The sequence below is a fragment of the Sphaerodactylus townsendi genome, linkage group LG12 (genome assembly GCF_021028975.2).
Source record: "Sphaerodactylus townsendi isolate TG3544 linkage group LG12, MPM_Stown_v2.3, whole genome shotgun sequence".
Taxonomy (NCBI): domain Eukaryota; kingdom Metazoa; phylum Chordata; class Lepidosauria; order Squamata; family Sphaerodactylidae; genus Sphaerodactylus; species Sphaerodactylus townsendi.
Genome location: NC_059436.1, coordinates 29,096,928 through 29,124,690, shown reverse-complemented (window position 1 = coordinate 29,124,690; position 27,763 = coordinate 29,096,928). Strand labels below are relative to the sequence as shown.

The following is a 27,763-nucleotide window of genomic DNA, read 5'->3' as shown; positions in this document are numbered from 1 at the left end:
TTATTAAATACAATTCGTATCTCTGTTTGCAGCCCCCCCAGAACTTTGGAGAGCCTCCCAGTTCCCAAGAACTCTTCTCACTGCATTGAACTCAAATCCAGGATGCAATTAAAAAAAGACTGTCAGACCTGTGGCTTTAGTCACTGAGCTGCGTGGGTACGGCTGTCTCTTCATGCATTTGAGGAAGTGGCCCTCTTGGTTTCATTGCTGATGCACTCAGAAAAAAACACACCCACTATTTTGTCTGTGGTTGGTATAGCTCAGTCCAGAGTTTGGGGAAACAACCGATACAGAACACGGGCAAAATTCTGGCCATGTCTTCAGTTTTAAGTCAAAGGAATCAAATTGTAGGGTCTCTCCGCTACCCAGAGGTAGGCCACAGAGCTCATAATGTGGTCTCAGACCTGATTCTATGCTATTCTATAAAGGAAAGAACCAGAAAGACCCACAGGATCCATTGGTATCCTCTGGGTAGCCCAATGCTCTATGTTTCAGTGCAACAGTAGTACTTGGGACCAGAATGCTTGAGAGGCATTGCTTAAAATTTCTTTCCTTGTATTGGGGGTAGGTACAAAGACTTCTTAGCCCCTAAACATCGAACCTGATAGGCAATGCCCTCTTTCTGTGCAATGATGCTTATTATTCCAATCTTGCACCTCCTGTCTGCAACAAAACAATTCTTAAGGGGGAAAAAACATATTTCCTTGAAAAAAAATGTTACATGGAAGTCCTTTGTGAAAAGCTCTGAGTAAATATACAAATATTCAGTGTTTTACCATGTACCACTAATGCATATCCATCTATAGCTATCTAAAATATTTAAGTTATGTTTTTAACATCTTTCTGAATATCCTTGTTCTCCACTTTAGCCTTTCAGTACTATTCACTTCTGCTTTTATAAGGCATCTCTACACTGCAGATTTATATTACGTTAATTACTCCTTCCCAAGGAACTGTTCTGGGCAGCTATACCAGTATAAATCACAGGCCATCATCTGGTTGAAGAGTCTTAGGCCCCTTCCGCACACACAAAATAATGCATTTTCAAACCACTTTCACAACTGTTTGCAAGTGGGTTTTGCTATTCCGCACAGCTTCAAAGAGCACTGAAAGCAGTTTGAAAGTGTATTATTCTGCATGTGCGGAAGGAGCCTTAGTTGGCATACCTGTTCTAATCAACCTCTTTGCAAATAAAATAATAATAGTTCTGAAGGAACTAGCTTTCGATTTTGTGGTAGGCATCCTAGAAGCAGCATTCCCCCTCATGTCAGAGAGATACCTGTAATGTTGTTTAATTTATATATTGATATGTTTGAATTTTGCTGTTTCAAAGGAAGAATTTTTAAATGGCTAGCATGCTTAATAGATTAATAGTGCAATTTTATAGGAAATCAACACAGGCTTGCAGCATAGCTGTACCCATGTAACAAAAAGTCTTACAGCACTTAAAAGACCACTCAGTCAGATAAGCCCATAAATTCAGTCTCCCAACCATATCTGATGTTTTATGAACCTAAGTCATATCACAGAGAGAGAAAGAAATGAAAATATTTTTGTGTCAAAATCCCAGAACCTTTCCAAATTTCAGCCAGTGCAGTTTCAACTTTCCAAGCCATACATAACTTCAGCTTCCAATCCTAAAGAAATTCAACACACAAGCAACTAATTTAGATACATTTTTATTTAACAGTAACATACAGTATATAAATAGGGGTAAAATAACTTTATACAATATTTCACATTCTGACAGTCAAAAAAGCAAGTCTATGTGTGTCTGCAAAACTGACACTAATCCCCCCCCCCATAAAAGACAGTGCACAGAGAAATAAGCAAGTGATATGGATAGAATAAATACATCTGATCTAAAGAGCAGTAACCAAGGGGAGGGAGAGCCACGGAAGTACAGTGTTGTGCCTGAGCGAACTACAGGCACCACGAGTTCTTATGGACACACACTGACAAGTTACTAGTCAGCTCCAGGTGTTGAGTATACGTGGTTTCTACAAAGCTAAGTCACCCTCCAATATATCAAAAGATACAGGGGGAAAGAGTGGGGACTATTGCTAACATGATATTCAGTGGCCCAAAAATGGAAGTGTGAAACGTGGCTCTGGATCTGCTTTGAGTCACCATAAGTCTATTTGTCAGTGGGGGAATGTAGAAGTATTTTCAATCCAGTTTTTGGCATTTGGGGGTCAGGTTTGTTTTGGCAACAGTTGCTTCCATTACCTTGAGGGGGCGAAAACTCGCTTGGGAACAAACAGGCTAGATTCCAAAGTCCTAGATCTCAACTTCTCCTTTTCAGTAGTTTGTTGACTAACAAAATCCCAGCTTCACGCTTTCATATACTAAGCAAATAACACTGAGATAATTATAGGTTCTTTAAATGGGGGGTGAAGAAACTTGAATCTGCCATCCACATTCCAGTTTTCAGGTACCTCTATGCCCAAACTCCATTCAGTGAACTCTGCGAATTTTACTAAAACGTCATTGCTGGTTCTCGCATCCAATACAGCCCAGTTCATTACTCTCTTGGAGCCATTTTAACCCTAACTGGGCAGAAAGTATGAAATACTGTTGTAGGTCCAGTTCCAAAGGGGATGTCATGATTCTCTTTCCCACCCAACACAGGCAATGATCTCTTAAATGATCTACACAATCTAGATCCACCTCAAAAAGGGAGTCCTGAACACTATGCAGATTCCTCTTTTGCTGACCAAGCTAGTGGTGGATAGATATCTAGAAGCCACATGGCTCAGACTCCAAAGAGATGAGACTGCGAGCGCCTCACCAGATCTTTCCAGCAATGTCTAAAGCTTAATTACAGCTGCATCGTGCTCCAAACTTGGAGGGCGGGGAGTAAACCCTTTCAAACCCTAGGGGCCAGCCTGACCAGAAAATTAGCCATGTCTGGTCTAGATGGAGCATTCCAGCCCTGAAACATGAATAGCAGTGTTAGATCCCAATAATATTTTGTTGGTGGGAAATAATAATTCGCTCATCTGCAAGCCATGCAAACTGAAGGTATTCACCAGCAAATGTAGCTGCATCTCTTGACTTCTTTCTGAGAACTAACAGCCTTGAGACCAACAGAGTTTGAACACAAATGTCAATGTGAACCACATTGTTCTGTCTGGGTAGGAAAGATGAAACTATCAATCCCCTCCAGTGGTTACTGTCAGCACTGCAGTACTGAACACTTTCCAAAGCTAAACTAAAGCAGCTATAAGTGGTGCCTGATCACTGGAACTGCCATCAAGTAGAAACTAAAATACCATTCTCTTTTTTAAAGGAACTGAACTTAAATCGGTCAGTTCTTTCTTGCCACCAAAATTGACTACATGAACCAGAAGAATTGGCTATGTATTCAAATGCAGTCACCTTAAAGGGATTCCAAGCCTTTAGACTCTCTCTTCTGTGCCTCTGCTAACATTTTCTGTGAACAATACGAATGGCTGACTCTCTAAAAGATCCGTGAACTTGAGGGTTTCAGAATACAGACAGCAGTTCCCAACTCTGCCCCCTAATTAATCTCATATGATGTGTACTCGTATGCACACACATGAATGCATGCACAGGTAGGGTAATATCCAGGGTCTGAAAAGCATAACTGAAGCAGCTGAAAAACTACACTACAGTAAAAAAGCAGTGCGATCACACAACTACCATTTTGGCAACATAGAAACCACAAAGCTAGAGGATCAGCAGGACTCTAAGTCTATTAGCTGACCACCAACTCAATGTGACCATGTGCAGGGTCACCAATGCCTCACAAGTGGTGCAAGTCACAACAGAGACATGAAGCAGCTGCAAATGTGGGGCTGCGTTTGTACAACTATTGTTACTATTGAATTTCCTAGGCTTTCTTTCAAGAGCTGGCAAAAAGAATGAAGGTCTTAAGTCTTCTCTTCTGTGGGTGACAGCACCTTGGCATGGTTTGGGAGTGGGTAGGCAGACCTTCTCTGCTTTCCTGCAGTTCTGCGGAGCAAATCAGTTTAGCTTGACTGTGACTGCATTCAATCAGAAACCAAAAAAATGCCAATCAAGTTGTACTGGACAGAGACTGGTCTGAAGCACTCTCCTCCTTGAACTGGTTCCTCTTGAGCTTTGTGCAATATGGTGTCCATCAATTACCCACAAGCCATTGCCAGCAGGAAGTGACTGGTGCCAAAACACTCTGCTGGGTCAGGGTCACTGCGGTCACATGCTTTGTTGGAGGCAACTTGATAACTTCCAGCACAATACATAGCTGATAGGTGGTCAACATGTACCACGTGCTCATTTCCAGATTAAAAAACACCTCCTAGCTGAGGGCCAGTTTAAAGTACCCAAACATTTTTGGTCTCTGTGACAGCAACGCAGAAGCGTTTTTCCCCCAATTTCCCCTCAGTATTTGCAACTCTCAAGACTTCCCTGGAAGGATGCTGCCAACTGGAGCCATTCCTGTTTGCTAACGAAGAAATCCAACCACAGATCCTCTCCCATAGGCCTCAACATCTCTGGATCATTTGGTCTTTGATCACCAGAACTTGATTATTCAACCCCAGTGACTCACTTTTCTTTTAGTGGCTCCAGTACTCTGATGGGGGCAGGGGTGGGGACAACGTTCAGAACAGTCATTGCAAACTGTGGCATGGAGTAAGTAGTAACTGTGTCAAGAGACCATCATATCCAGTGGACATTAATTTTTTTAATTAAAGTTCAGTGATAAAACCAGCTAGCCTTGAGTAAAATGTCATGTGCATAGTCTGAACTGGATGGGAGGTTTTGGTTCCTTTTCTCCATTACTCAATCTGGAGGAGAAATTCTCCACCAATCATTTGTTTGAGAGCCAGTTAAAGCAATTAGAAAATCAAAAAGTAAAGCACTTGCTGGACTTTACCACTTATGAGAGGACTTTTTTTATACCCAAACATATATTTTTGGATGCTCTTCTAAGAATTATCAGAAACACTAGAAAAGTGGGGCTTCAGGCATAAGGTTAGGCTAGGCCCACAACACCCTGTTTTTGGCATACTTTTTTTCGTCTGCAAAGGAGCATTAAAGCATATAAGGCCCACCCAGCAATCTCAAATGGTACACATCCAGAAAAATGTTTCAGACTATAAATAATGGTGAAAATGAATAAACATGCAAACCTGGCACTTTTGTGTATAATCCTGACTGTTTCAGATGGAAGTGCTCTACAATGCAAAATAAACTCTAGGTTTAAACTACAGATCTTGTTTGAACTCTCAGAGGTTATTTTTTTTAAATGGCATGTTAAAAGAATTTGGCTATTCACAACTAAGTATTCAAAAATGAATATTAGCAAAAAAACACCCCAGGTGTTTCTAAAAGCCGCTGCAGTATACAGAAGGCAAAGCAGCATACAGAAAAAGAGGAGGAAAACCAGAACTCCCACTGAGTTTAGAAGACAGCAGCACAATTTGATGCGGAATGTTGCTTGCTAGATTAAGTCTCTCTTCAGTTACTCCTTATTTGAAAACAGATGCACAATGTATTCAGCTCCACAGTCCACTGCTTTTGCACTGTAGTGATATTCAAATTGCCATATTACATTTGTTCAGATTTTCAGAAAGGGAGGGCGACGACTTGGGACATTCCAGTAGTCTTCAAACCCAACTCTGAGAAGCTACCCCAGTGCAAGTGCCTGACGCTGCTAAGTCACAATTATAGTTGCAGACTGCACAAGAACACATATAACACCCAAGGTATGCAACTGCATATAACTGTTCGTGATGATCTTTGCTAGAGGAAAACAAGATGAAGTTGGGGTGGGAGTGGTTCAACCCTTTGTGTGGCTTCACCCACTCAATCATCCCTCTCCCAGTGGATTTCTCCACTCTTGTGATGGGAAAAAGGGAGAGGAGACAGAACAAGCGGGAACAGGCAAAGTACGAAAGGTGCATACAGAAAGAAAAAAATTTAGCCACATGAGCACTGATTGCATCACACCCACTCTTGTGATGATATTGCTATCATGTGTAATATTACCTATTGGGCCTGCGTAGCTTAAATATTCACTGTGCATACACACATCTGGAGTGTGTGACACAACCTGGCAAGGCAGGCTCTCCTCTTCAAGGATTTCAGATGCACTTGGCTTCAGATCCAAAAAGCCACCACAGCAAAAGCAATCAAGATTATCATTGGCTGCAGCCTCTGAAGGCGGAATTTCCATGGAATGACAGCCAATCCAAAGTGCCTTTTCCTACCAAACAAAGGCCTAATTTACACATGTTTTGCCTTAGCTGGCAGCAACTCACTCTTGGGACTCAGTATGTGTTCAGTGTAAATGGGGCTGTTACCCATGCAAAACAGCTACACAGCATGCCAGAGTGAATGCAAAGTCCCACTGATGTGTTGTTTTAGCTCACCAGCAGCATGCTTCAATTATGCTTTAGATAGCATGTGGCTTGACTTGTAGCAGGGATCATCAGAGCTCTAGAGCCAGAGAAAGCTACTCAAAGGGTTTGTCAATACTGATGGTCACGTGCGACAACCTGGGCTTGCTGGACCAAAACTACAGAGGGTTTCTTTCTTAGATCTGCAGCAAGTTTCCATGTAGCCAGATCTTATGCTTGATTCAGATTTAATATCATTTTATATTCTGTACTCTTCTTTCCCAATTCCACTAAAATGAAAAGTCCTTAAAATGACAGTAGGATTTATGAATTAAAAACAAAGGCTTCTCCCTTCCCGTTTTGGTTTTGCTTCAGCTGCCTTCCAGAGCAAATTGTTCACTCTGGATTCAGAAAGGTAAACATCTGCCAAGTTCTCTCTCCAATCTGGAGGATTCTTTGTTTAAAAAATAACACTGCAGCAATTGGGTTTTAATTTCTGGTTGCTCACTGAGTTTTGCTGATGCACGAAACACAGCAATGCCACTGTGACAACAGAACACATCCACGTGTCCCTGCTTATGGTTTGAGAACGTGCAGTTGGATCACAAGCACGCAGCCACTCTCCCACCTGGCTGGGATTTGGCTGCCGGATCGTGGCAACAAGCCCAGCTTTTTCTTCTTGCGCAATGAGGACAGCTCTGCTCAGGCTGTCCAGTTACCAAGCTACATTCACATATGGAAAAAGCCACATTCATACGACTGGGGGGGAACCACCAGCACCCAGAATGCTTGCCAAAGAGGATCAATGGACACGCCACTATATTCTCAAGGATGCGAAGGGAAAGAAAAGCTCACTTCACCACAAGCTGGACACTAATCAAGGCTCCTAAGGTCTGCATGAAACCTCTGTATCAACTGCAGAGTGTATTGGATTTGCCACACAGCAAGTGAAACGTGAATGTGGGACAATGGCCTGTCATCTACCTGCATTACAGAAACTCCACTCGGCATATTTCTGCCCTTGTGTATCCAATGTGCCCTGTTGCCATTCCACACATCCCCGCCCCCTCCTAGGGAGTGAGGGAAATGTCAGCCTCTTGTAACTTTCAACCCACGTCGGTCAGGTGAAAAAACCAAGCCTGCAAGTACAAGGGCCTATTAGGATACCTTCCAAAAGACGTGGTCAAGTTTCTCCTTCGATGCCATAGCTCCTTCTCAGCTGAAAGTTTCAGTTTGCTTGTTTGAAACCACAGCCTTATAAATACATTTTTTTTTAAGTTACAGAAATGCAAACCTCTTATATGGAAAAAAAAATAACAAGAAAATGAAAGATGTGAGGCCTGGTCATTGTCCTAAATCAGGCAAGCCAAGAGGGGATTTCCTTGGGTGGGGGGAACTTGCCCACTTTCAGTCCGATCCTGATGGCACAGCTGCCTACGCTTCTGATCCAGTCAACATGCCCTTGTCGACGAGGTGTGCCTTTAATGTGTTGAAGATGTGTAGTTGTTGGTCTGGCCGCAGAGTCAGAAACTGCTGGATGAGTTTGCTCGGATTAGGACCCCTTAAATGAAGAAAAACAGGCATTTGTGTCACATTTCCAGGTGATGGAACTTTCCCAGAGGAGGCTCTTAGTTGTGGAATGAGCTCAGACTCAATTTCATGAAGAAGAAGAAGAAGAAGAAGAAGAACTTGGATTTATATCACCCCTTTCTCTCCTGTAGGAGACACAAAGGGGTTTACAATCTCCTTGCCCTTCCCCCTTCACAACAAACACCCTGTGAGGTAGGTAGGGCTGAGAGAGCTCTGAAAAGCTGTGACTAGCCCAAGGTCACTCAGCTGGCATGTGTGGGAGTGCACAGGCTAATCTGAATTCCCCAGATAAGCCTCCACAGCTCAGATAGCAGAGCGGGGAATTAAACCCGGTTCCTCCAGATTAGAATGCACCTGCTCTTAACTACTACACCACTGCTGCTCCTTGAGCTAATGGTAAGGGAAAGACAGGACCTTCTTGACCTGGATAATGCAAGCTAGCCTGATCTTGTCAGATTTCATAAGATAAGAAGGTTGAGCCCTAGGCAAAGGCCTTTAAAATCCAACGGGGTGGCCATGAATTGACTGCAACTTGACAGCACTTAACACGCACATAAAACCACACCACCTGATCTGGTCCTTTGAACCAGCCCCTGCAGTCTCAAGCAGGTTCTCCACGAGGAAGGAATCATTCACACAGAACACAAGTTCTGGTGGCATAAAAATGAAGTCACAATTATGAAATTGCCTCCAATTCAAGAACTAATTCCTGGGCATTTGTTTCATTTTCTTTGCCTTTCTTAAGGTTCTGTTTCTGGCCTTATTTTAAATTCCACTTCAGTTTTATGGCAGTGTTTTAAGTTAATGGATTATAATGCAATTTTATTGATGGTATCATAAGTTGGAAACAGCAAAAGCATTTAAAGGTAAGTAAATGATTTTCAAGAAGCTTTACCTGATAAAACTTGCAATGTACACATTTACGAAAGTGGCCATTAGGTATTGGCAGTCAAACCGGTCCATGATGCCGCCGTGCCCTGGGATTGTGTTGGCAAAGTCCTGTGCAATTAAAAAAGAACTCATCAGAACAACCTCTGCAGTCAAAAGCCTGGCGGATTTCTGACCCAAGCACTACCATATCTATACCAGCAACAGCAAGCAGAAGGAAGACTTATTAATAACACTTGCCCCCTCTTTTGTTGGTCTGCAAACCAGTGGTAGAGGGGGGATACCTAGCAGGTTTTACATGCTTTTGATCTTTTATAAAACTATTTTTTTGTTAACAGAGGTGGAGGCTAGAAATGAAGCAGATGGACATTAAGCTCTCCTGTTTGTTGATTATCTGAGTATTTTAAATGCATGGAAATTAACCCTCCTCCCACAGCACCACATTGTGTATTTCAAGAGTTGCAACTGCAGAGCATGTGTGATTAGATCAGAAGGTGGATACAGTATCTGACACTGAACTTTCCATTTACCTTGATTTTGAAAGCTCTTTTAAATCCACTGGCAAAAAATCCTCCAAAGGGACCAATCAGGGAAGCAAAAGTGGAGAGTGCAATGCTATGTATCTGGAAGGGATACATTTGGACAGTTTTCTGGAGAAAAAGAAGGACAACGATCATGAGTTTCAATAGCACAGTGTATCATTTCAGGGGGGCACAAGAGCAGGAAAATCTCAGTGCAAATAAATTCTGCTAAGGTACACTAAATAAGAGTATTCAGTGTTGGATTGAACCTTTTTTTTAAAGGCACCATTGGATTCTTTAATACTGGAAGTAGTTTCACATTTTCAAGTGCTCCCCCCACCCCACAATCAGAATTAAATTCTCTCAGAGGAAGCTTCCTTCCCAACTTTCTGGCAAGCTGCAGAAGGCCTCTTCGTTCAGCACACAATTACATTCTCATTTGCACAGACGATAATTGAGCTGTTTCATCCTTTCTCGAGATCCTCAAGAGGACAGGAAGAGGTTTGGATTCCCAAGTAACTGAGATGGTTAAGTGGATGGAAAGAGGAAACATGGCCCAAAAAAAAGGTCACTGTGCCCAGTAACTTCATCGAGCACAAGTCTTTCCTTCCACTACCCAAAAAATCAAAGCCAGACAGAAGGGATCAATGTAGCCTCTAGAAAGGAAGGCTTCTGAATGCTCTCAAATGTCATTAATGATTTCTTTTTAATTCTGAATGCTTCCATCCATTCTAAATAGGTTGACTCAGATAGTAATTAGCAAACATGTCCTAGTTTTTTATGACTTGGGCTGGTTTCTACATTCCATGAAATCAAGTGGATTTACTTTCTTCTCTCTGAACTGTAGAAATCTCATAGACCTTTGAGTAGTATAATCTCTCTATGAAATGTTCCCTCCATCCCTCCTTTCACGTATCAAAACATATTCTCTTTTGCAATCCCCCTTTAACACAGGTATAGCGGTAGAGTCAAGGAAGACCTTCACTACTTGATTCTAATGCAAATAAGAACAGATCTTTATTTAGCTTTTCTGTTCTATGAGAGATGGTGTCCAAGGCCATCCAGAATGCTTCATTACACTGTGAGGATTTCGCACATCTTCACTGGGAGCCTTGCCCACTTTACATCCCCTTGGCCCAGCCACCCATGTAGATAAGCGCTGAGGTGTTGAGCAGCCAGTCGCAAAGCTACAAGGGGATGGGGGGCGCCGTGTACCGGGCGCATGCCTGGGGTGCAAAAAATCGCCCCAGGCCCCTCCCCCTTCTGCGCCCCCAACCCCCCCTGCGGCGCCCCCAACCCCCCGGTGCCCCCTCACCCCCCTTCCCACACTTACTTTAGTTCCTTTCCTAAAACTTTTTCAGGCTGCAAAAGGCCTGTTCTCAGTAAAAATGGCCTGAGGAACTACAGGAACTACAGTTCCCAGGAGATGTTGGGGCTCACAAGGTCTCCTGGAAAGTATAGTTCCTCAGGCAGTTTTTACTGAGAACAGGCCTTTTCCAGCCTGAAAAAGTTCTGGAAAAGTAAAGGAACTAAGGTAAGTGTGGGAAGGAGAAAGGGGGGTGAGGGGGTGTGGGGGGGGGGCAATGTAGAATGTGCACCGAGAACAGTTTGGCCCAGCCATGCCTCTGTGAGCAGCTGAACCTCAAGATAATTTCACTATTAGAGGAGAATGTAAATTACTTGTTAATTAAAACTTTTATATCCCGCCTTTCCTTTTGGTTCAAGGAGTTTTACAATAATAGTTAAAAACTTTTTTTCAAGCCAAAAAACAAAAATAAAATAGCAAACCCCAATCTCTTCCCGCTCCTCTCTTTAAAAATGCCTGCCAACTCAGACTCCCTCAAAAGCCCCGGTCCACAAGCAGGCTTTGCAGCACCTTCTGAGTCTCTTTAAGAAGAGCCCCCTCCTCCCCTCTTCAGGGAGCGCACTCCACAGAGCCAAAGCCATAGTAGAAAAAGCCGAGGCTCTGATCACTGCTGGTTGGACCACCCTAAGTGGCAGGACAGTCAACATATTGCTGCCTGATTATGGTAGTTGGCACACAGAGACTTAAGGAAGGAAGAATGTATTATGAAGCTGCCTGGCCTCTGCAATACCATGCTTAAGGTGGAATTCAGGGAACCCTGTTATTCAGATAGAAAGCAACTAAGGGTTATCATGCACATCTGCTTTTGTAAATCAAAGATCCCAAGTGGAAAGCCCAGACTGGAGTGCCTACCCAACCGATGACAGACTGAAGCACGGACGGCATGTTGTACTTGTGTAACTGAAACAACTCGGAAGGCTCACAGTCCACAGTGAAGCTGTTGGTGTCATTGTTGAACTCGACGGGACACACAAAACATCTATATCCAGACATCATGTATGACAGCTTGGTTTGGAAAGAGAAGGGGGAGAGAAACAAGGGTTAATTACTTCCAGGCAGCTTCTACACACATACATGGACCCATCAGATAGATTTGATACTTGGGCACTGGAGAGAACAACAGTTCTATCATCTAATTCTCAGGATTGAACTAATCTTTACCATAATGGGTGATCTGCCATAATGTCTTTAGCCTGAACAAAACAGTGCTGTTGTACATTCCGCATGTGCATTCCAGTTCAGTATTTTTCCGTTCTTTCCTTGCATCCATAAGTTGAGTTCACAGAGTCAACTCATCACTGTCTTCCACCATTCTGATTCAGTTTAGTGGGGCTTGCACGAAAGGATTTCCTGGTGGGCTGCAGGTCTACCACACCTCCCATATTGCCATAAGTAATAGTAACTCATACCTGCCCTTGGCCTTAACTCCTTGGCCTAGAACATGTATGTTCATTTGTACTCTTCTCCCCACTCCCCTCCAGGTCTCGCAGAAAAGTCAGTTAAATACTTACTAGCAAGCCGAAAACCACGGTGGCAAAGAACCCTCCAATAAAACCTTCCCAGGTCTTCTTTGGGGAAAGCTGCAGATAAAAGCACAGGCAATAATGTTTACTAGAATACTACAGACTGAAGTATACTGTTATAGATTTCACAGAATTCTTGGATATGATAAAAATTAGTGTTCACAACATTGCCTTAGCAACTGCTGAAAAATTCTGGCCTGGTGCTTGAGGGAGGATGGTGTTTAGAGAGGATGTGATATCACTTCTGGGTGACACTCTAGGCTGACTCCTCTAGTCTCTATGGTCTTTACAACAGATTTGGAAAACTCCTAGAGCATCAGTATGTGGAGGCCCCTTTTTTTCTCCGACTGCCCATTTTCCTGGAGGTGGGAAATTGGGACTAGTAATTCCCTGTCCTGGGTGGGTAAATGGGAAGCCTAAGTAGGAATTCCAAAAATAACAAATAAAGATAAAATAAGCATTACTTAATATGCCACCTGCCAGGGTGCTCTGCAAGGCCAGCCTCCGCAAGTATACTTTTTGAAGGCTTCAACAGCCTCCATTAATGCCAAAGTCTGCTCACTTATAATCAGTGCAATTCATCTTTTTAAATTTCTGGATCTCACAAACCTTAATCAGTGGAGTGCGCCCAAAGAAGAACCCGAACATGTAGGCCATGATGTCATTGCAGATGACACATGAAATTGGGACAATAAACCTGGAGAGAAACAGGAAAAGAGACAAGGAAGCTGTTCAATTTGGATTGAACAGAAATGAGTCTGCAGCCCCTTCATGCAGTAGTCGTAACTGCAAATTAGATCAAAGGTCTGCTTACCAGGGTTCAGCGGCCCCTGAACATTTAAAGAGTGCTTGGAGAACCTATCCTTTATCAGGTGAACATATAAGGAACAGACTCCATTTTGGCTGGTATTAATGATACCAATGAGCCTCTCTAATTAAAAAGTTTGTATCCCATAAAAATATTCTTAACTCAAATACTATAAGGTGGCTTACAAAACCATGACCAATTAAAACAACTAACACTGAATAAATAAGATAAAACAGCAACAGAACCACACATTGTCACTCCCTACATGAAAACAACAACTGCTACCAACACCCAATCAACAGCAGCAAGAATATGGAGTTTGAGTCAGGAATTCAGGCACAGTTCAAGGCACCAAACCAGAGGGGAGGAATAGGGCTAAGATGAGGCTGAGGGTCAGGAGTCTAAGTAAGTGGTTAAATATGCAAGGGCCACAGGCAAGAAGCACAGTAAAGGTCAGATCAATGGTCTTGATTCTGAGAGAGCAGTTCAGAGAAAGAATCATAATCAAAGTCAGATTTATGTCTGACAGGATCACTTTATATAGGGGAGAACATGTTTTGACTGGTAAATCATTCTAATATTGCTTTCCAAGTAAAATTATGAAAAGTTTGGTTAACCCTGAGGAAACTAAAAGTGCTTTGGTTTCCCCAGACAAGAGAAAGTGGGAGTGTGACTTTCTTAATTCTCCTGGACTTATCAGCGGTACAGTTGTTATCTGGTTTTTGACCGTAGTGGTTTGGCTGGCATATTCCAAGGAAAAGAAGTTCCATTAACACTGGAGTATGTTGTTCATGCTGAAGATATGCAGAGGGGACAGATGTTTGTAATGCAATCAAGAATTTAGGCTTGTGCCAGTGCTGTCTTCTCAGCAGAAATCCAATGGAACCAAGTGCTTGGCTTTAGCTTTCATGTGCCCCAAATTTTGTTGAACAGTTATTGGTTTTAGTGGGCAAGCTATTTTCCAGGATCAAGTCCCCCTGAGTACCACTGCCGTATTTAACAGAGACCACCTGACAACCAGTATTCAGACATTGCCTAGGACCATGGTGGCGAACCTTTGGCACTCCAGATGATATGGACTACAATTCCCATCAGCCCCCTCCAGCATGGCCAATTGGCAATGCTGGCACGGGCTGATGGGAATTGTAGTCCATAACATCTGGAGTGCCAAAGGTTCGCCACCACTGGCCTAGGACAACACTGTTTGTCAACTGATTTTCCAAACCAGGAATATCATTATGCACATGTCAAGGGAGACACTACTCTACATCCAGCTATGAAGTAGTGGAAGAAAGATTTGAGAGTGTGGCTTATTTACATTTTTTTGTTCCCCTGGTAAGTTGGTTATGTCACAGTTGCATGCCAGAGGGCCCTCCCCATGCTGGGCTTTCCTCATAGTGACTCAAGTGACCCATTCCACACAGCACAAGCCTAAAGACATCTGTACGCAGTACTGACTCACCAGATCATTCCTTCAAACAGGTTGTGAATGATGAGGTGCGACTGGGTCACAACAATTAGCAAAGTCACATGGGTCCAACCAAACTGGAAAGAGAGAACAGCATGCAGTCCCAGTTTGCCAAAAAAAATTCCCAACATTTTTTTTTCAAAAACAAGCCAAGATGCTGATTAAGAATATTACAGAAGCAGACACAGATCAAGAGCACCCAGATCCTGCAGAGAATTTAGTATTGAACAGTCTACAGCATAGGTGTGGCCCTCCAGATGTTGTGGATTACAGTTCCCATCATCCTCTGCCAGCATGATGCTGGCAGGGGATGCTGGGAACTGTAGTCCATGACATCTGGAGGGCTGCTAGTTTGACACCTGTGGTCTACAGTAACAACACTACTCTAGTAAAAAAAAGTTGAACCTCACCAAACATACCTTTTCCAGTGCTATCCTAAACTCCAGTGCTGAACTCACTAAGCCATGCCCAGCTTCTCCCCTGAGAGTAATTTTAACAGGCTGAAACACTCAACTTCCAGAGCAGCCCAAGTTCAAATGCTTCAGACCATTTTGAACTGCCCAGGGCTCTGATCAACACCACATTTTTAACAGGGATCGTGTTTTGAAAGGACCAAGGGATGTGATGTCAGCAGAACTGGCTCTGCCCACTGACTCACAACTCATAGGAGAGGGGCTGCTTAGTCCACTCCTTCCTGGGGGACAGCATTTCAGCTGCTCATGACCATCTCCCTGTGTCTTGGACTAGTAACATGAAAATGATCCCTTGGATATTCTGAAGGGAGAGCTCCGCTAACTGGGTTTTCACAATAGCAGGCTGCTCATGTTTCAGTTTGGGGAGAAAATATGTTGCTATGCACAGGACAGGGGAAAGGGCAGTGTTCTTTGGAATGTCCCTGTGCAACAGCAGTTTATGATGCACCTCCCTTCCTGTTAGCCAGTTAAAGGTGTTATCAGCACTAATGAATCAGGTCTAGCTAGTGCTACTATTAGTTAAGGTTCTTCGCCGATTTTAACACCACTATTTTCTTGATAGGAGCGTCAGGCTTTGCCTTAACTCTTATTTGTTTTACACCTGATAACTGTGCAGTACATTAAGTCAGAGGATGTTGCAAAGTCAGCTTTTTAAAGCCGCCTGCAATTCTTATCCCCATGTCATACCACATCCCTTCTTCTAACACTTTAGTCCAATGGAAAGAAGGTGGCGTGGCAGCCACTAATGCCTTAATTCACAGCAGACCAATCCTTGCTATATGAGAGACCACATTAGACTTTCTGCCCTACCAATAGTGCACAAGGTAGATTACATCTTCCCCATATGAAAGACCAGGCCAACTCTGCCCCTATCCTCAGCTGTCTACAATAAGGGACCTTACGTGGAAGGGAAACCGGGATAACGGCATTGAAAGCTGCTACTGTTCTATACCCTTTTCCACCAAAAGATCTAAGCTCAACAGTGAATTAATCTGCCACTTCTTCCTGGACCTTCTTTGTAGTGGAATACTCCGTGGGGGTCATAGCGGCTACCAAGTTCTGCTCTACCCTTTAGAACGATTATGAACATTCAAGAATCGCTTTTAAGCGCAGCCTTCGTCAAAACCATCATTCTGTGCACTGCTGAACATTTTACTGTGATAAGAGAGCCTTTATATTGCTTTGAACGACTAGGAGTTTCCTCTGCTCACAGTTCATCCAATGGCCATTTCCATGTAAAAAGCAGAAGGATAAAGTTTGTTTATCCTGGTGATCCTGTGCATGTGTGGGAGGTTTTTTTGCTTTTTTGTTTTGAGGGAGGTGTCTTTGTAGCTTTGCAGAATGTATATTAGAACAGCAGTTGCTAGGAGGACTAGTCTACCTCCCACTAAGATGAGATGTAAGCAGAGGAAACTCCTGGGGACAGTCTTTAAATGGCCGCAGGCTTCTGAACCCGGCAGAAAATGGCAGGCGCTACTACAGAAAGAGGCAAGTTTCACCAGCACTTGTTTGAGACTGCATAAATGCTCTCTTATCAAAGTAAAATGTTCCATAGCACACAGAATGATGGTTCTGACAAATCTCGCACTTAAAAACAAATGTTTAATGCTAATAGAGAATTGGGACTATTTTCAATAGTGGAAAGACACTCCTGTCACTTCTGCTGCACCACGCATGACTATGCTTAGATCTTTTTTTGGGGGGGGGAGGTATAATGTTGGAGTGTGACCCCATCACCAGAAACGGCAGCTGGCAGCTGATCCACTGCACCACTGTGTTGGCTTGGAGTGTTATACTAGAAGCCTTCGTTGGCATTAAGGCCACCAGAAATTTTTACTCAGCAAGTTGGAAAAGGAGAAAAAAAGCAAGAGTCTTTGCTTGAAACATTTAGATCTGGTAATGCCAGTAAAATCATCATTTGGACACTGGAGTGTTCAGCTCTAATGCTGCTTGAAATTAATTGTTTAATGGATGCAAAATTAAAGGGAAAAAACATATCGCTACTTCTCAAATTAGCATGAAATGCAGGCTGTCTAAGGAAAAAAAATCAGGCAGTGCAATTAGACGTTTGCATTATTCAGGCTGCCAGGAATTGCCATTCTTTCCCCTCCTAAGGCTTCTCTTAACACAAAGGAAGTACAAGAATGTCCTTAAAGCCTGCATGGTTACAAACCAAATACATGAATAGCCTGCTCACTTCCAGCTCTCTTTTTTTCTGCCCCCTCAAACTATTAACTCTGAAAGCAGAAAATCCATTTTACTTAATCTTACCATGTAAAATTGGAGTCGATAATGCTTCTTGACCAGACTCAAGACAAACATGCAGAAGCCTAGAGACAGTAAAAGAAATGGAATGAGAACTTGGCATTTCAAAGGAACGTTCCCCAACTCTCTACATACCGGTATGTTATCTCCTCTGTAGTGCAGGTATGTTATAACATTGCTTTCTGCTGCACCATTGGGAGGATAGAGAAAGGTGCAGGAAAAAGCATAAAGCAAGGAAGTCATCATTCTCACATTCCTTGCAGCAAAGGGGAGGGGGAGCTCAACCCAGGAATGTAGCTATCAACCCAAGACTTGTGTTTCCCCTTTACCCATACTGCTGCTTGGTACTGACCATCAGCCCCTTCCCTGCTTCTTCAACTGTCTTCAGTTGTGCTGCTGGCTTAATGCCTGCAGCAATCAGCCTTCCTCCAGCGATATCCTGCCAATCAGAAGGCAGAACTAAACACTCTGAGACTCCTGTACAGGGTTGCTTGTCTTCCAGGATATGGTTGGTGAGTTGGACTTCTACAGTGCTCTGGGAATGCCACCAAACAAGTACCCTCAGAAATAATGGGGGGGGGAGGCACAGTGCCACACACCTGTTAAGTAGAGGGCAAAAGAAATGAAGCGATGATATTTGCTGAGAATCCTCAAAGGCTCCTCCCTCTGGACCAGAGTGAAAAAATAATCTGTAACCGTCTCGCCATAGAAGAAGTAATTCACGCACAGCAGGAAGTACCTGGGGGGGGGGGGGGGGGGGAGACCCAGCTTTTCAATACAGGAACCTAAGGTCTTTTTTTTCAGAGATCCTGTTACCAAGGCTTCAACATGCTCAGTCAGCTGCAGGTGAAAAGCCCTTGGGGGTTAGGGCGGTATACTAAATTTAATAAATAATGAGAACAACAACAACAACAATAATAACAACAGTCACATTTGCACTGATAGCATATAGACAACCATATTTACTCCTGTTGCTAAGAACTCCACATCTGGAGTCTTGGTCTCTATGTCCTGTTGTTGGACCTCCAGAAGACGAGGTTGGTCACTATGCAAGATAGAATGCTGGACTGGATGAGCCACTGGTTTGATCCAGCAGGACTCTTTTTACGTTCTAAGTCATCCCAGAGAAATGTGTACTAGGCAGTGTCAACAACTGATGGGGGGGGGGGGGGGAACACACCTTTTTAATGACTCCATTCATCCAATCCAAGTCTCAACTTTCCTCTGTTGAGAACATGATTTGGGTTCAGCAACTTCTCTTCATGCTTGAGATGAACACAAAAGAGTTTTACAGAATCTCAAGGACTGACATTTTTTTGGGAGAATAAACTTTTGTTTAGATAGCAGAAAGAAAAGGGAAAGGTTGAAAAGGCCGTTAAATGCAACATATACCTTGTAACATTTCTAGGCAAAACTCGTAAGTACAGTTACCCTCCCACATCCCTGGGGCTAGGGGTATGATGCCCCCTGCAATCTGGAAATCAGCATTCATTTTTTTTGGCCCTTTCTTTGTGCCAGGGAATAAATGTGAATTTTTTTCTTTCTTTTCTTTTAACTTTTTAAAAGAAACTGTGTATATTTGTTGTATTAAAATATAAAATACGTTTATATTATACAATCCTATACATATATTTATGCATTTCTGAGTTTCTAAACTTTTTCTGTGACATCTGCTGGTCTTCGTATGTCTGTGGCTTCCGCAAAACTCTAAAAAAATCCCCATTTAATTTTGCATGCCAACCTGCGATATATCAAAACCATAATGGGAAAATATACGATGTGGAAGGGATAAATGTGTAACAGAAAAGCAGGCGGACCATTCATAACTGGTAATAGTTATATTATGTTAAGTAATTTAATATCTGCAGTGATTAAGAAAGAGGTCAGCTTAATGTAACCTATTGATATATTACAACATAGCAATTTTTTGTTACAGTATCACTTTGAAGTTCCTTTATTGAACAATTGTAAGTTTCATGACACCACCACAATGTCCAAGAAGAACAAAGTGTTCTGCACCAGGTTTCTGAATGTTGCTATTAGTTTCTGATTTGCTTTTAGAAACTAACTTGTCTACTATGTTGACAGTAGAAGAATACAGCTAATAGAGACTGACTGTATACGTGCCCCTTGATGTTATGCTTGTCATGATGAGGACTATGTGAACAAAAGAACAGAATTGGCATCTGGTTCTGCTGCAGGGTACTGTTCCTAGGATAAATGTCTCTGTTTGAGAGCCCACTGTTGTCGAATATCCTGATTACAGGAATAATATCCTGAGGACAGGATAACTGCCTCTTTGTTGCCTTTAGCCTTCCATTCTATTGAGAGCACCAGGTTCTGGTATAAATGAGATAAAACTAATATCAATCTAAGACTACACAAGCTTTTAAGAGAATTATACTCTACTCTGATCATTAAGACAGAGTGGATGCCCATGGCCATTTCATGGATTCAATTCTCCTTGTGAAAGGGGTTAAACAGGGCTGTTTGCTGGCTCCATTTTTATTTAATTTTCATATCAATGATACGGGTGAAACAAGCTACCAAGTGAGGTCTGGGCCCTGCGAGAGCTATCACAATTCCGCAGGGCCTGCAAGACGTGGCTGTTCCACCAGACTTTTCCGATCTAGCCAGCCGGATTGAATGAAGATCTCCTTTTGGCCTCCAGAGGGAGGGAGGGAGGGAGGGAGGGAAAGAGTTGGCAGAGGGGATTATGTATAGCCATCAGTTTTTAGCATCTATTTTAACAATCTAGCACTACAACACATTCTTTTAATGTTTCTATTAGAAATCTTCGATTTTAAAATGTTTATGATTGTTATTTTAATTTATGTTGTGACCTGCTCTGAGCCCTGCAGGGATAAGGTGGGACAAAAATCAAAACAAACAAATAAATACTGCCCAAGTAATAAATGTTGTAGATCAATTCACACCCTCCTTGATGGAATAGAACTACTTTATGTGGATGACATGGCCCTTATAAAATCCAGCCTAAGAAAGATGTTCTTCCCTTTAGTGGATTATTGTGATCAAGTGTTTTTAAAGATCAGCTATAACATGACCAACATTATTGTTTTTGGAAAGGCTAGACTATAATCACAGAATTGAGCAATATATACCCTTTAAATATTCAGGCAGTGCTTTTCAGTGCTCCTGATCATGGTGAGCACATTTAAATACCATCCTTATGTCTGGGCAGCGTACTTATGGAGCCATCATAATTTTTTTTGCACTAAAGGAGTGCAGCTTATTGTCCCATCCCTTCTAGGTAAGGTAGTTCCCCAGTTACTATACAGGGTCCAGATTGGGGAGGGAATCAAAAAATGTTGGACATCATTCAGAATACCTTTATGAAGAAAATCTTAGGACTTCCTTAGGGCACCCCAGCATCACATTTAAGAATCGACACAGATCTGCCTTCAGTTTCCATGAAGGTTCATTGAAAGCTCTTGTGGTTTTACCTCAAATTGGCCAGTGCCAATACACGGCCAGTGCTAATACACGGCTTGCCTCATATGGATATCACTTGTACCTGAAGGAAAACTGTTGGGTCAAGATCTTGACTCTTATTCTACAAGTTCATGATTTACCTCTCCTCAAGACCATTAAAACCTGGGCCTATAATAAAATTCGAGAATGGGTAAATGGATAAGAAATGGGTAAATGGATAAGAAAGCATGGGTAAATGGATAAGAAAGCATGTAAAGACATTTGCTTTGCTGAAAATTCTTTGCTCAAAGGTTTTTGAGATGGCATTCTCACTTTAAGTCAGTTAAAAACTCACAATATTTATCTGAACTTATGATGCATCTCTGATAAGAGAATTTACAAGTGCTCAATTTCAGACAATGCACTCGGCTTACATTCAGTAAAGAGAAGCAGTGGCGTAGTGGTTAACAGCAGGTGTACTCTAGTCTGGAGAAACCAGGTTTGATTCCCCGCTCTGGCGCTTGAGTTGTGGAGGCTTATCTGGGGAATTCAGATTTAGCCTGTGCACTCCAACACACGCCAACTGGGTGACCTTGGGCTACTCATAGTTCTTCTGAGCTCTCTCAGCCCCACCTACTTCACAGGGGGTTTGTTGTGAGGGGGGAGGGGGGAGGGAAAGGAGATTGTCAGCCTCTTTGAATCTCCTTACAGGAGAGAAAGGGGGGATATAAATCCAACTCTTCTTCTTCTGGGCAGATAATAGTAAAATTTCTCCAGATCTCAGTTTCTGCCCATGTGCCTCTAATCATGTAAAAGACCTTGCCCATTTTTTAAATTGCCCATTATATGATATTCTCCTTGCCAGACTGAATCAATTTGCTCCGCATTATTCCGCATTTTTTGAGGTCAGAAGAGGACAGCATCAGTTTTCTTCTGGCAGACGCAAATCCACTGATTACACAGATGGTTGCTTCTTTTATGTATTTATTGATTACACTAAGGAAAAGATTTGTGCATATTATCTCTCAAAAATAGATCTGCTTGTCTCATTTCTATTTATGGAATTGAGTGTGTTTTCTTTTATTGTATATTTTATCATACTGTTTCTCTTTTATTAATATGGTTTTATGTTATGTTGTTACAGCCTGTGGCTATAACTTTTAACAAATACTTACTTGTTTTAGATTAGGGTAGGGGTCTGCAACTTGTGCCTCTAGAGTCAGGTATGGCTCTTTAAAAATGAAAACAAATAATTACATTAAGGTATATTGGAGTGATAGATAAGAAGCTGGAATAGCCAGTGAGTGAAAAAAATGGCAGGCAAAATTTTAATGGGATTAAAGGACTTCTTACAGATCCTTTACAGCACTCGCGGCCCTCCAGATGTTATGGACTACAGTTCCCATCATCCCCTGCCAGCATCATGCTGGCAGGGGACGATGGAAACTGTAGTCCATAACATCTGGAGGGCCGCGAGTTTGACACCTATCCTTTACAGAAAGTGAAAGGATAGAGGCAAACAGCTGCCAGTAACTCAAGTTTGAACCATGTGCAGACTTATGTCAGTGCAGTAAAGCAACTGGACAGGGTTCTCCAATGCATGGCCCTTTCTGCATAACACATGAGAAGTTGACTTCCACTGACCCAAGGTTGGTACTATCTACTCTGGCTGTTGGGAGCTGTCCAGCATCTCAAGTAGAGGTCTTCCACATCCTTTTAACTGGAGATGTCAAGAACTCAAACTGGGACTTTCTGCATGCAAAGCAGATGCCTGAACAATGAGCAATGGTCCAACCCTATCATAAGATATGGGTAAGGGTGGTTCAGCATCACCTGCCTATGGAGCCCCAGCCACCTCTGGCTTGCACATTATTTCTGTCACAGTGTAGTACAAGGCTCTGTGTTTGGACTGACAAGCTCTGGTTGTTCATGTAAACACAATCTATTTGTGCCTCCAGGAAACTTCTCAAGGAAAAAGTAACAAGACTCAGAATTAACAAGTAACAAGAACAGAATTAAATGCAGCTCCACTTACCAGCTGAGCGTTCTGAACCAAGGTAGCTCATAGGAGTGATAGACGTTATAGCCAATTGTGATGATCTCATGGAAGCACTTGATCTGTACACACATCACCTGCAAGAAATGCAAAACAGGAGCGTATGATAGAAGCTCCTCAACTTTTAGTTTAGAGAAGCCAATTGCCAAAATAAGCTTTAAAATAATGTGCGGTACTGCAGAGTTTTGGCAAGTAAGCTAGAAATGTTTCAAATAAAATTAGCCAAAAAATATACTAAACAGTCCGTAATTTTATTAGGTGTCATTTTTGCTGACCCTGTAACAGACCAATTCCATCACATAGGAAATTAAAAACTCATGTTAGCACTGTCTCTCCTCCTTTTCTGATGTAGGGAATCAGTGGAAGGCAACTCCATTTTCATAAAATGATGAATTTTTCTTCAGAATGATTCTTCCATCTGGCAAAATGTGGTATTTACTACATCTTGGAGACCAGCAAGAAAAGCAGAGTCCCCCCGACATGCAATCATCACTAGTTCTCATTACATGGGAGACAAAGAAGAAAGAGTAATCCGACAGAATTATAGGAAAGCTGATATGGAGAGTGAATGAGGAAATCCACCTCTTAAGTACAAGGAGTGTTCAAGTTACCACTATATGACACTAGTCACCATGAGGTCAAAAATCACTGCAGTCCGTTAAACTTTCTGACTAGAGAATTATTAGTATTATTATTAACTTCATTTATTGCCTGTCTTCCTCGCCGAGACTTCAAGGCAGATTACAAAATATGAAAAGCAAGGATGGCAAAGACCTCGAATAAACAATGCAGCAGAACTAGGATTATGGAAATCAGGAAAATGCAAACAGACACTATCTGAGGCATGGCACATCGCAATGAAAAAGGGTAGAGGCTTTTGACAACACATATTCCTGTCCGTGGGAGGCTGGAGGCAATCTCCATCTTTGGGAAAGTGCTGTCTCTAGGAGAAGATTTTGGATTTATACCCCGCCCCCCCCACCGTAAGGAGACTCAAAAGAGCTTACGAACTCCTTTTTCTTTTTCTCCCCACACAGACACTTTGTGAGGTAGGTGGGGCTGACAGTTCAGAGAGAGCTGTGACTAGCCTGAGGTCACCCAGCAGACTTTAAATGTAGGAGAGGGGAAACAAATCCAGTTTACCAGTTTATCCAGTCCAGTGCTCAGGTGGAGGAGTGGAGAATCAAACCAGGTTCTCCAGATTAGAGTCCACCTGCTCTTAACCACTACACCATAGTGGTGGGGCCAATTTCTAAGATCATGCAATGACAAGAACCTCCAATCTCCAGTACAACTCCACAAAGGAGTGGTACTGGCAACATCAGCAGGTTGGCTGAAGCAATTTTTAACATAATAGAAGTCAGAAAGGCAGAGGGGTCACTTGGTGAAACACCACCCATTTGCCTTACGTAGTGCCCATGAGCATAACAAAGGCACTCTCTGGTCTTTACTGAATACAGAAATGTACATGATGTCAACATTTCCCTTCTGATTTAGAAGAGAGAAGTGATATCATCTAATTCCCAAAGACGGGGTATGAATTGTTGAGAGCAGCACCCCAAGATGTCAGCACTCTTGGAAGCTCTTTCCTTCTAAATCAAATGCAACTGCCATAAAAGGATCAACTTCTAGTGGAGAAGATTAGCCCCCAAAGGCTGCTGGTGTAGCTGCTTCCCCACTAACAGGCTTATCAGTGCAATCTTATCTGAGCAGTGAGGCTAAGAAGTGGAATCTTATCTAGCACTTGGAATGCTTCCTGTCCTGCACCAGAAAATGGTGGCGATTTCCTTAGGATGAAGACTGGTCTCCCCAAGGGGAAAAAGAAAGCATTTCAGAGAAAAGTGCGTACGCAAACTTACAATCATCATCAACACCATCGGCCCCAAGTAGATTATGATGAAGAAAAAGACTATCATAGCCAAAGTCAGGATGCCTCTCACCCACCAATTCTTCCATCTGCACGAGAAAGAAGAGAAAGAAAAAAAGACAAGCAATTACATGTATTGCACATTTTCATCTCCACTGAAAGCAGCAAAATGGGAGACAGACAGTGGACCCACTGAGTAACATTCAGCAGCAGAAGAACATGCTTTTTATTTTCAAACTTCAGTGTTGCCAGGGAAAGGATTTTGGGTGAGAGGATTGAGAAGATGGGTGCCTAAGATCTCCAAAAACTGGCTTGTGTGAATTAGGTACTCGGCAGTACATCACAGAGGAACTCTACTGCAAAATCTGAGCTCCTGTTTGCTTCACTGACCTTTGGGCAACACAGCTTCCCCACGAATCACGTCACATGCTCATTGATGAGGAGGAGGAGAAGGATTTGTTGCCTCAGGCAGCCAAAATGTCTTGAGCGGTGCCTGGGGTGGAATAGCTTCTGAACAACATTTATTTGGGGATGGGGCACCCTAGCTTCTGAACAACATTTATTTGGGGATGGGGCACCCTCTAAGCACAAGGGGGCGAGACATATTGCCCAAACTGACACCAAACCTATAGCCAATACCTTGTCAGCTTTCAACTGCAAGAATACCGCTGCCATTTTGGCTCTCTGCAGAACTGAACTACAATAATTACATGAAGTGGACCTTTATGGTTCATGGGGAAAAAAACCAAGTTTATGCAAAAAGATCAAAAAACTGATTTTTTCTGTGTATGCTACCTTGATGACAAGTTGGACAGTGCCCTATTAAGAACTTCTGGAGTATCATCGGGGGCTGCTGGGGCTACTTCTGGCTTGCCCTCAGTATCAGATGCAGTTTCTCCATCCAGCTTGTTTTCCAACTCTGATTCCTGAATAGAAAGAGACAAGGCTTTATTGCAAATGGGCAACAGATTCAGCATTTACTTTTTTACAATTCACAAAAAAATCTCAATGATGTCTGTCAGATCAGGACTGCAAGCAAACTAATGATTTTTTACTTTTAAAAATATCAAATTCTAAACCAGTACTATACACAGTGTGGTCTAATTTTAGATTTCTAAACCATTTTTTACCCCACTAAAGAAACAGACTTGTAAGGAAAAACTGTGAGGGTAGGAAGGAAAAGGGGAAAGGGCAAACAGGCTGAGGATCAGATTTATAAACACTGAAACAAAAACATCCACAAATAGGTACAAGATATCTTTCTTTGGCACGATTTGTTCTACAACCAAGAAATGGTGTTCAATAGTTTTGGAATTCTGGAAATGAGGAAAGGAAGCATGTGAAGACATACTATGCAGAAGAAAATTGAAAGATTGCTGTAAGCTTAACAGCTTGGGAGCTAGAGTCGTCAGGTTCCCTTCTGGCCACTGGTGGGGATGGGTGCAGTAGGGTTGCCAGATTTAGGGACGGAGCCTTGAAAGGATGGGGACCTCAATTGGGTATAAAGCCATAAAATCCACCCTGATCTCTGTAACCTGGAGATAACTTGTAATTTCAGGGGATCCCCAGGTTCTACGTGGAGACTGGCAACCCTTCTAGGAACACCTGCAATGGTGTTTTTACAGACCATATTTAATTTTCTTGAGACCAAACAATGGAGATATTAGCAGGAAAATACATTGGTATAAATATTTTACACGGAAAACCTACAAAGATGTTGGAGACACATCAAAACTATTTACCTCTCCACTAGCATTTTTATAATTCCCTAGGTGCTAGTGTTTACAAGTACCCATCTTCCACCACTTGATTGTAGTAGTATTTTCTACTTTGTTGTATTTTAATTGGATTGGTTATGTAAGCTGCTCTGGAGAGATTGCTGGATGAAGAGTAGGATTGAAACGGGATTAAATGCATAAATAAAATATCCCTCCCCAACTCCTGTTACCATCAGAATTTCAGCAAAATTTGTCAGCACAACTCAGGTGCAGGATCCCAGCCTGAAGTATTCCAGGTTCAGCTCTCGGACCAAGTGAGCTGGCCCTGGCTGGGTCATTGTCTCTCAGCCTATACTACTTTGCAGTGTTCTTGAGAGGACTCAATACACAATCCAGTGTTCTTGAGAGGACTAACACAATCTGAGATCAAAGGAAAAGTGGGATACAAAGAAAAAAGGAGATAAAAATTGAGGTGGAAAGGACCATCAAGTCACAGCTGATTTATGACAATCCTGTTGGGTTTTCAAGGCAAGAGATGTTCAGAGGCAGTTTGTCATTGCTTGATACCACATCATGGCCCTGATATTTCTTGGAGGTCTCCCATCCAAATACTAGCAAGGACCAACCATTCACAGCTTCTGAGATCTGATGAGATTGGGCTAGCCACAGGTCAGGATAAAAATACACACCATACTATTCTGATGTTAAGAGGCCTTTACACACATCCCTGCCTGCATCAGAGCTAGCCTGCTCTAACTTCATGCAGATAGCTTTATGTATAAGAGCGGGTGGGTAAAAGGAGACAGGATGAATGAAGGCCACAAGCCTCAGGAAGATGAAAGTGGGAGTTCTTCCAGCATTGGTTTCTGGAAAAGAGTAATTGACTATACACTGTTCTTAATATAGGATGCGTGCGGGGAGAAAAGACAGGAAGCCGGACAGTGCATTAATTGGCACCATCTTCGCATCTCCCTTGCAAATCACAAGTGACGCCCTTCAAACCAGCAAATTCTGAAAGCCAAATGAGCTGCTTTTACTGTTGTGCTGAGCTGTGGTCCAGCTGACAGGTTTCCATGGCAACCACCTCTAGTTCGCTCTGCCTCTTACGCGCACACATTGTGAACTGCTTTCCTTGTTACTGACAATCTGCACGCAGAATTATGGTAACCCATACATGCGAAGCGTTACAACTCCACTGTCTGCATATGTTAGATGCATACTACCCCTGATCATTTGGAGAATTTAGACAAGACGGTGCTTAAAATCAGAATTACAATTATTAAAAATAATAATCAGTCTTTTCACAAGCTATTTGAAGTCTTAGTCATTAAAATAGATCCTCGCTATATGCAGAGTCATATTTGTTTCACTTATTTGTCGTCGGCAATTTGATCACATTACATAATCTCCAGCCTGTTTTCACTCCCACTGCACTATCATT

At 42.5% G+C, this 27,763-nt stretch overlaps 1 protein-coding gene across 1 annotated transcript in view; it reads right to left on the bottom strand.

The window, feature by feature from the left end:
- Positions 1-1,663: 1,663 nt before the first annotated feature.
- Positions 1,664-27,763, bottom strand: part of CDS2 (CDP-diacylglycerol synthase 2) — a 39,187-nt gene continuing 13,087 nt past the window's right edge. The window contains exons 2-13 of the mRNA XM_048512355.1: positions 25,400-25,530; positions 24,597-24,693; positions 22,717-22,814; positions 17,849-17,988; positions 17,256-17,314; positions 14,506-14,588; positions 12,845-12,932; positions 12,224-12,292; positions 11,565-11,717; positions 9,356-9,475; positions 8,833-8,936; positions 1,664-7,908 (exon numbers count right to left, since the gene is read on the bottom strand). Coding sequence (XP_048368312.1) covers positions 7,782-7,908; positions 8,833-8,936; positions 9,356-9,475; positions 11,565-11,717; positions 12,224-12,292; positions 12,845-12,932; positions 14,506-14,588; positions 17,256-17,314; positions 17,849-17,988; positions 22,717-22,814; positions 24,597-24,693; positions 25,400-25,530 — 1,269 coding nt within the window. The 3' untranslated portion in view covers positions 1,664-7,781. The remainder of the gene's footprint in view (positions 7,909-8,832; positions 8,937-9,355; positions 9,476-11,564; positions 11,718-12,223; positions 12,293-12,844; positions 12,933-14,505; positions 14,589-17,255; positions 17,315-17,848; positions 17,989-22,716; positions 22,815-24,596; positions 24,694-25,399; positions 25,531-27,763) is intronic.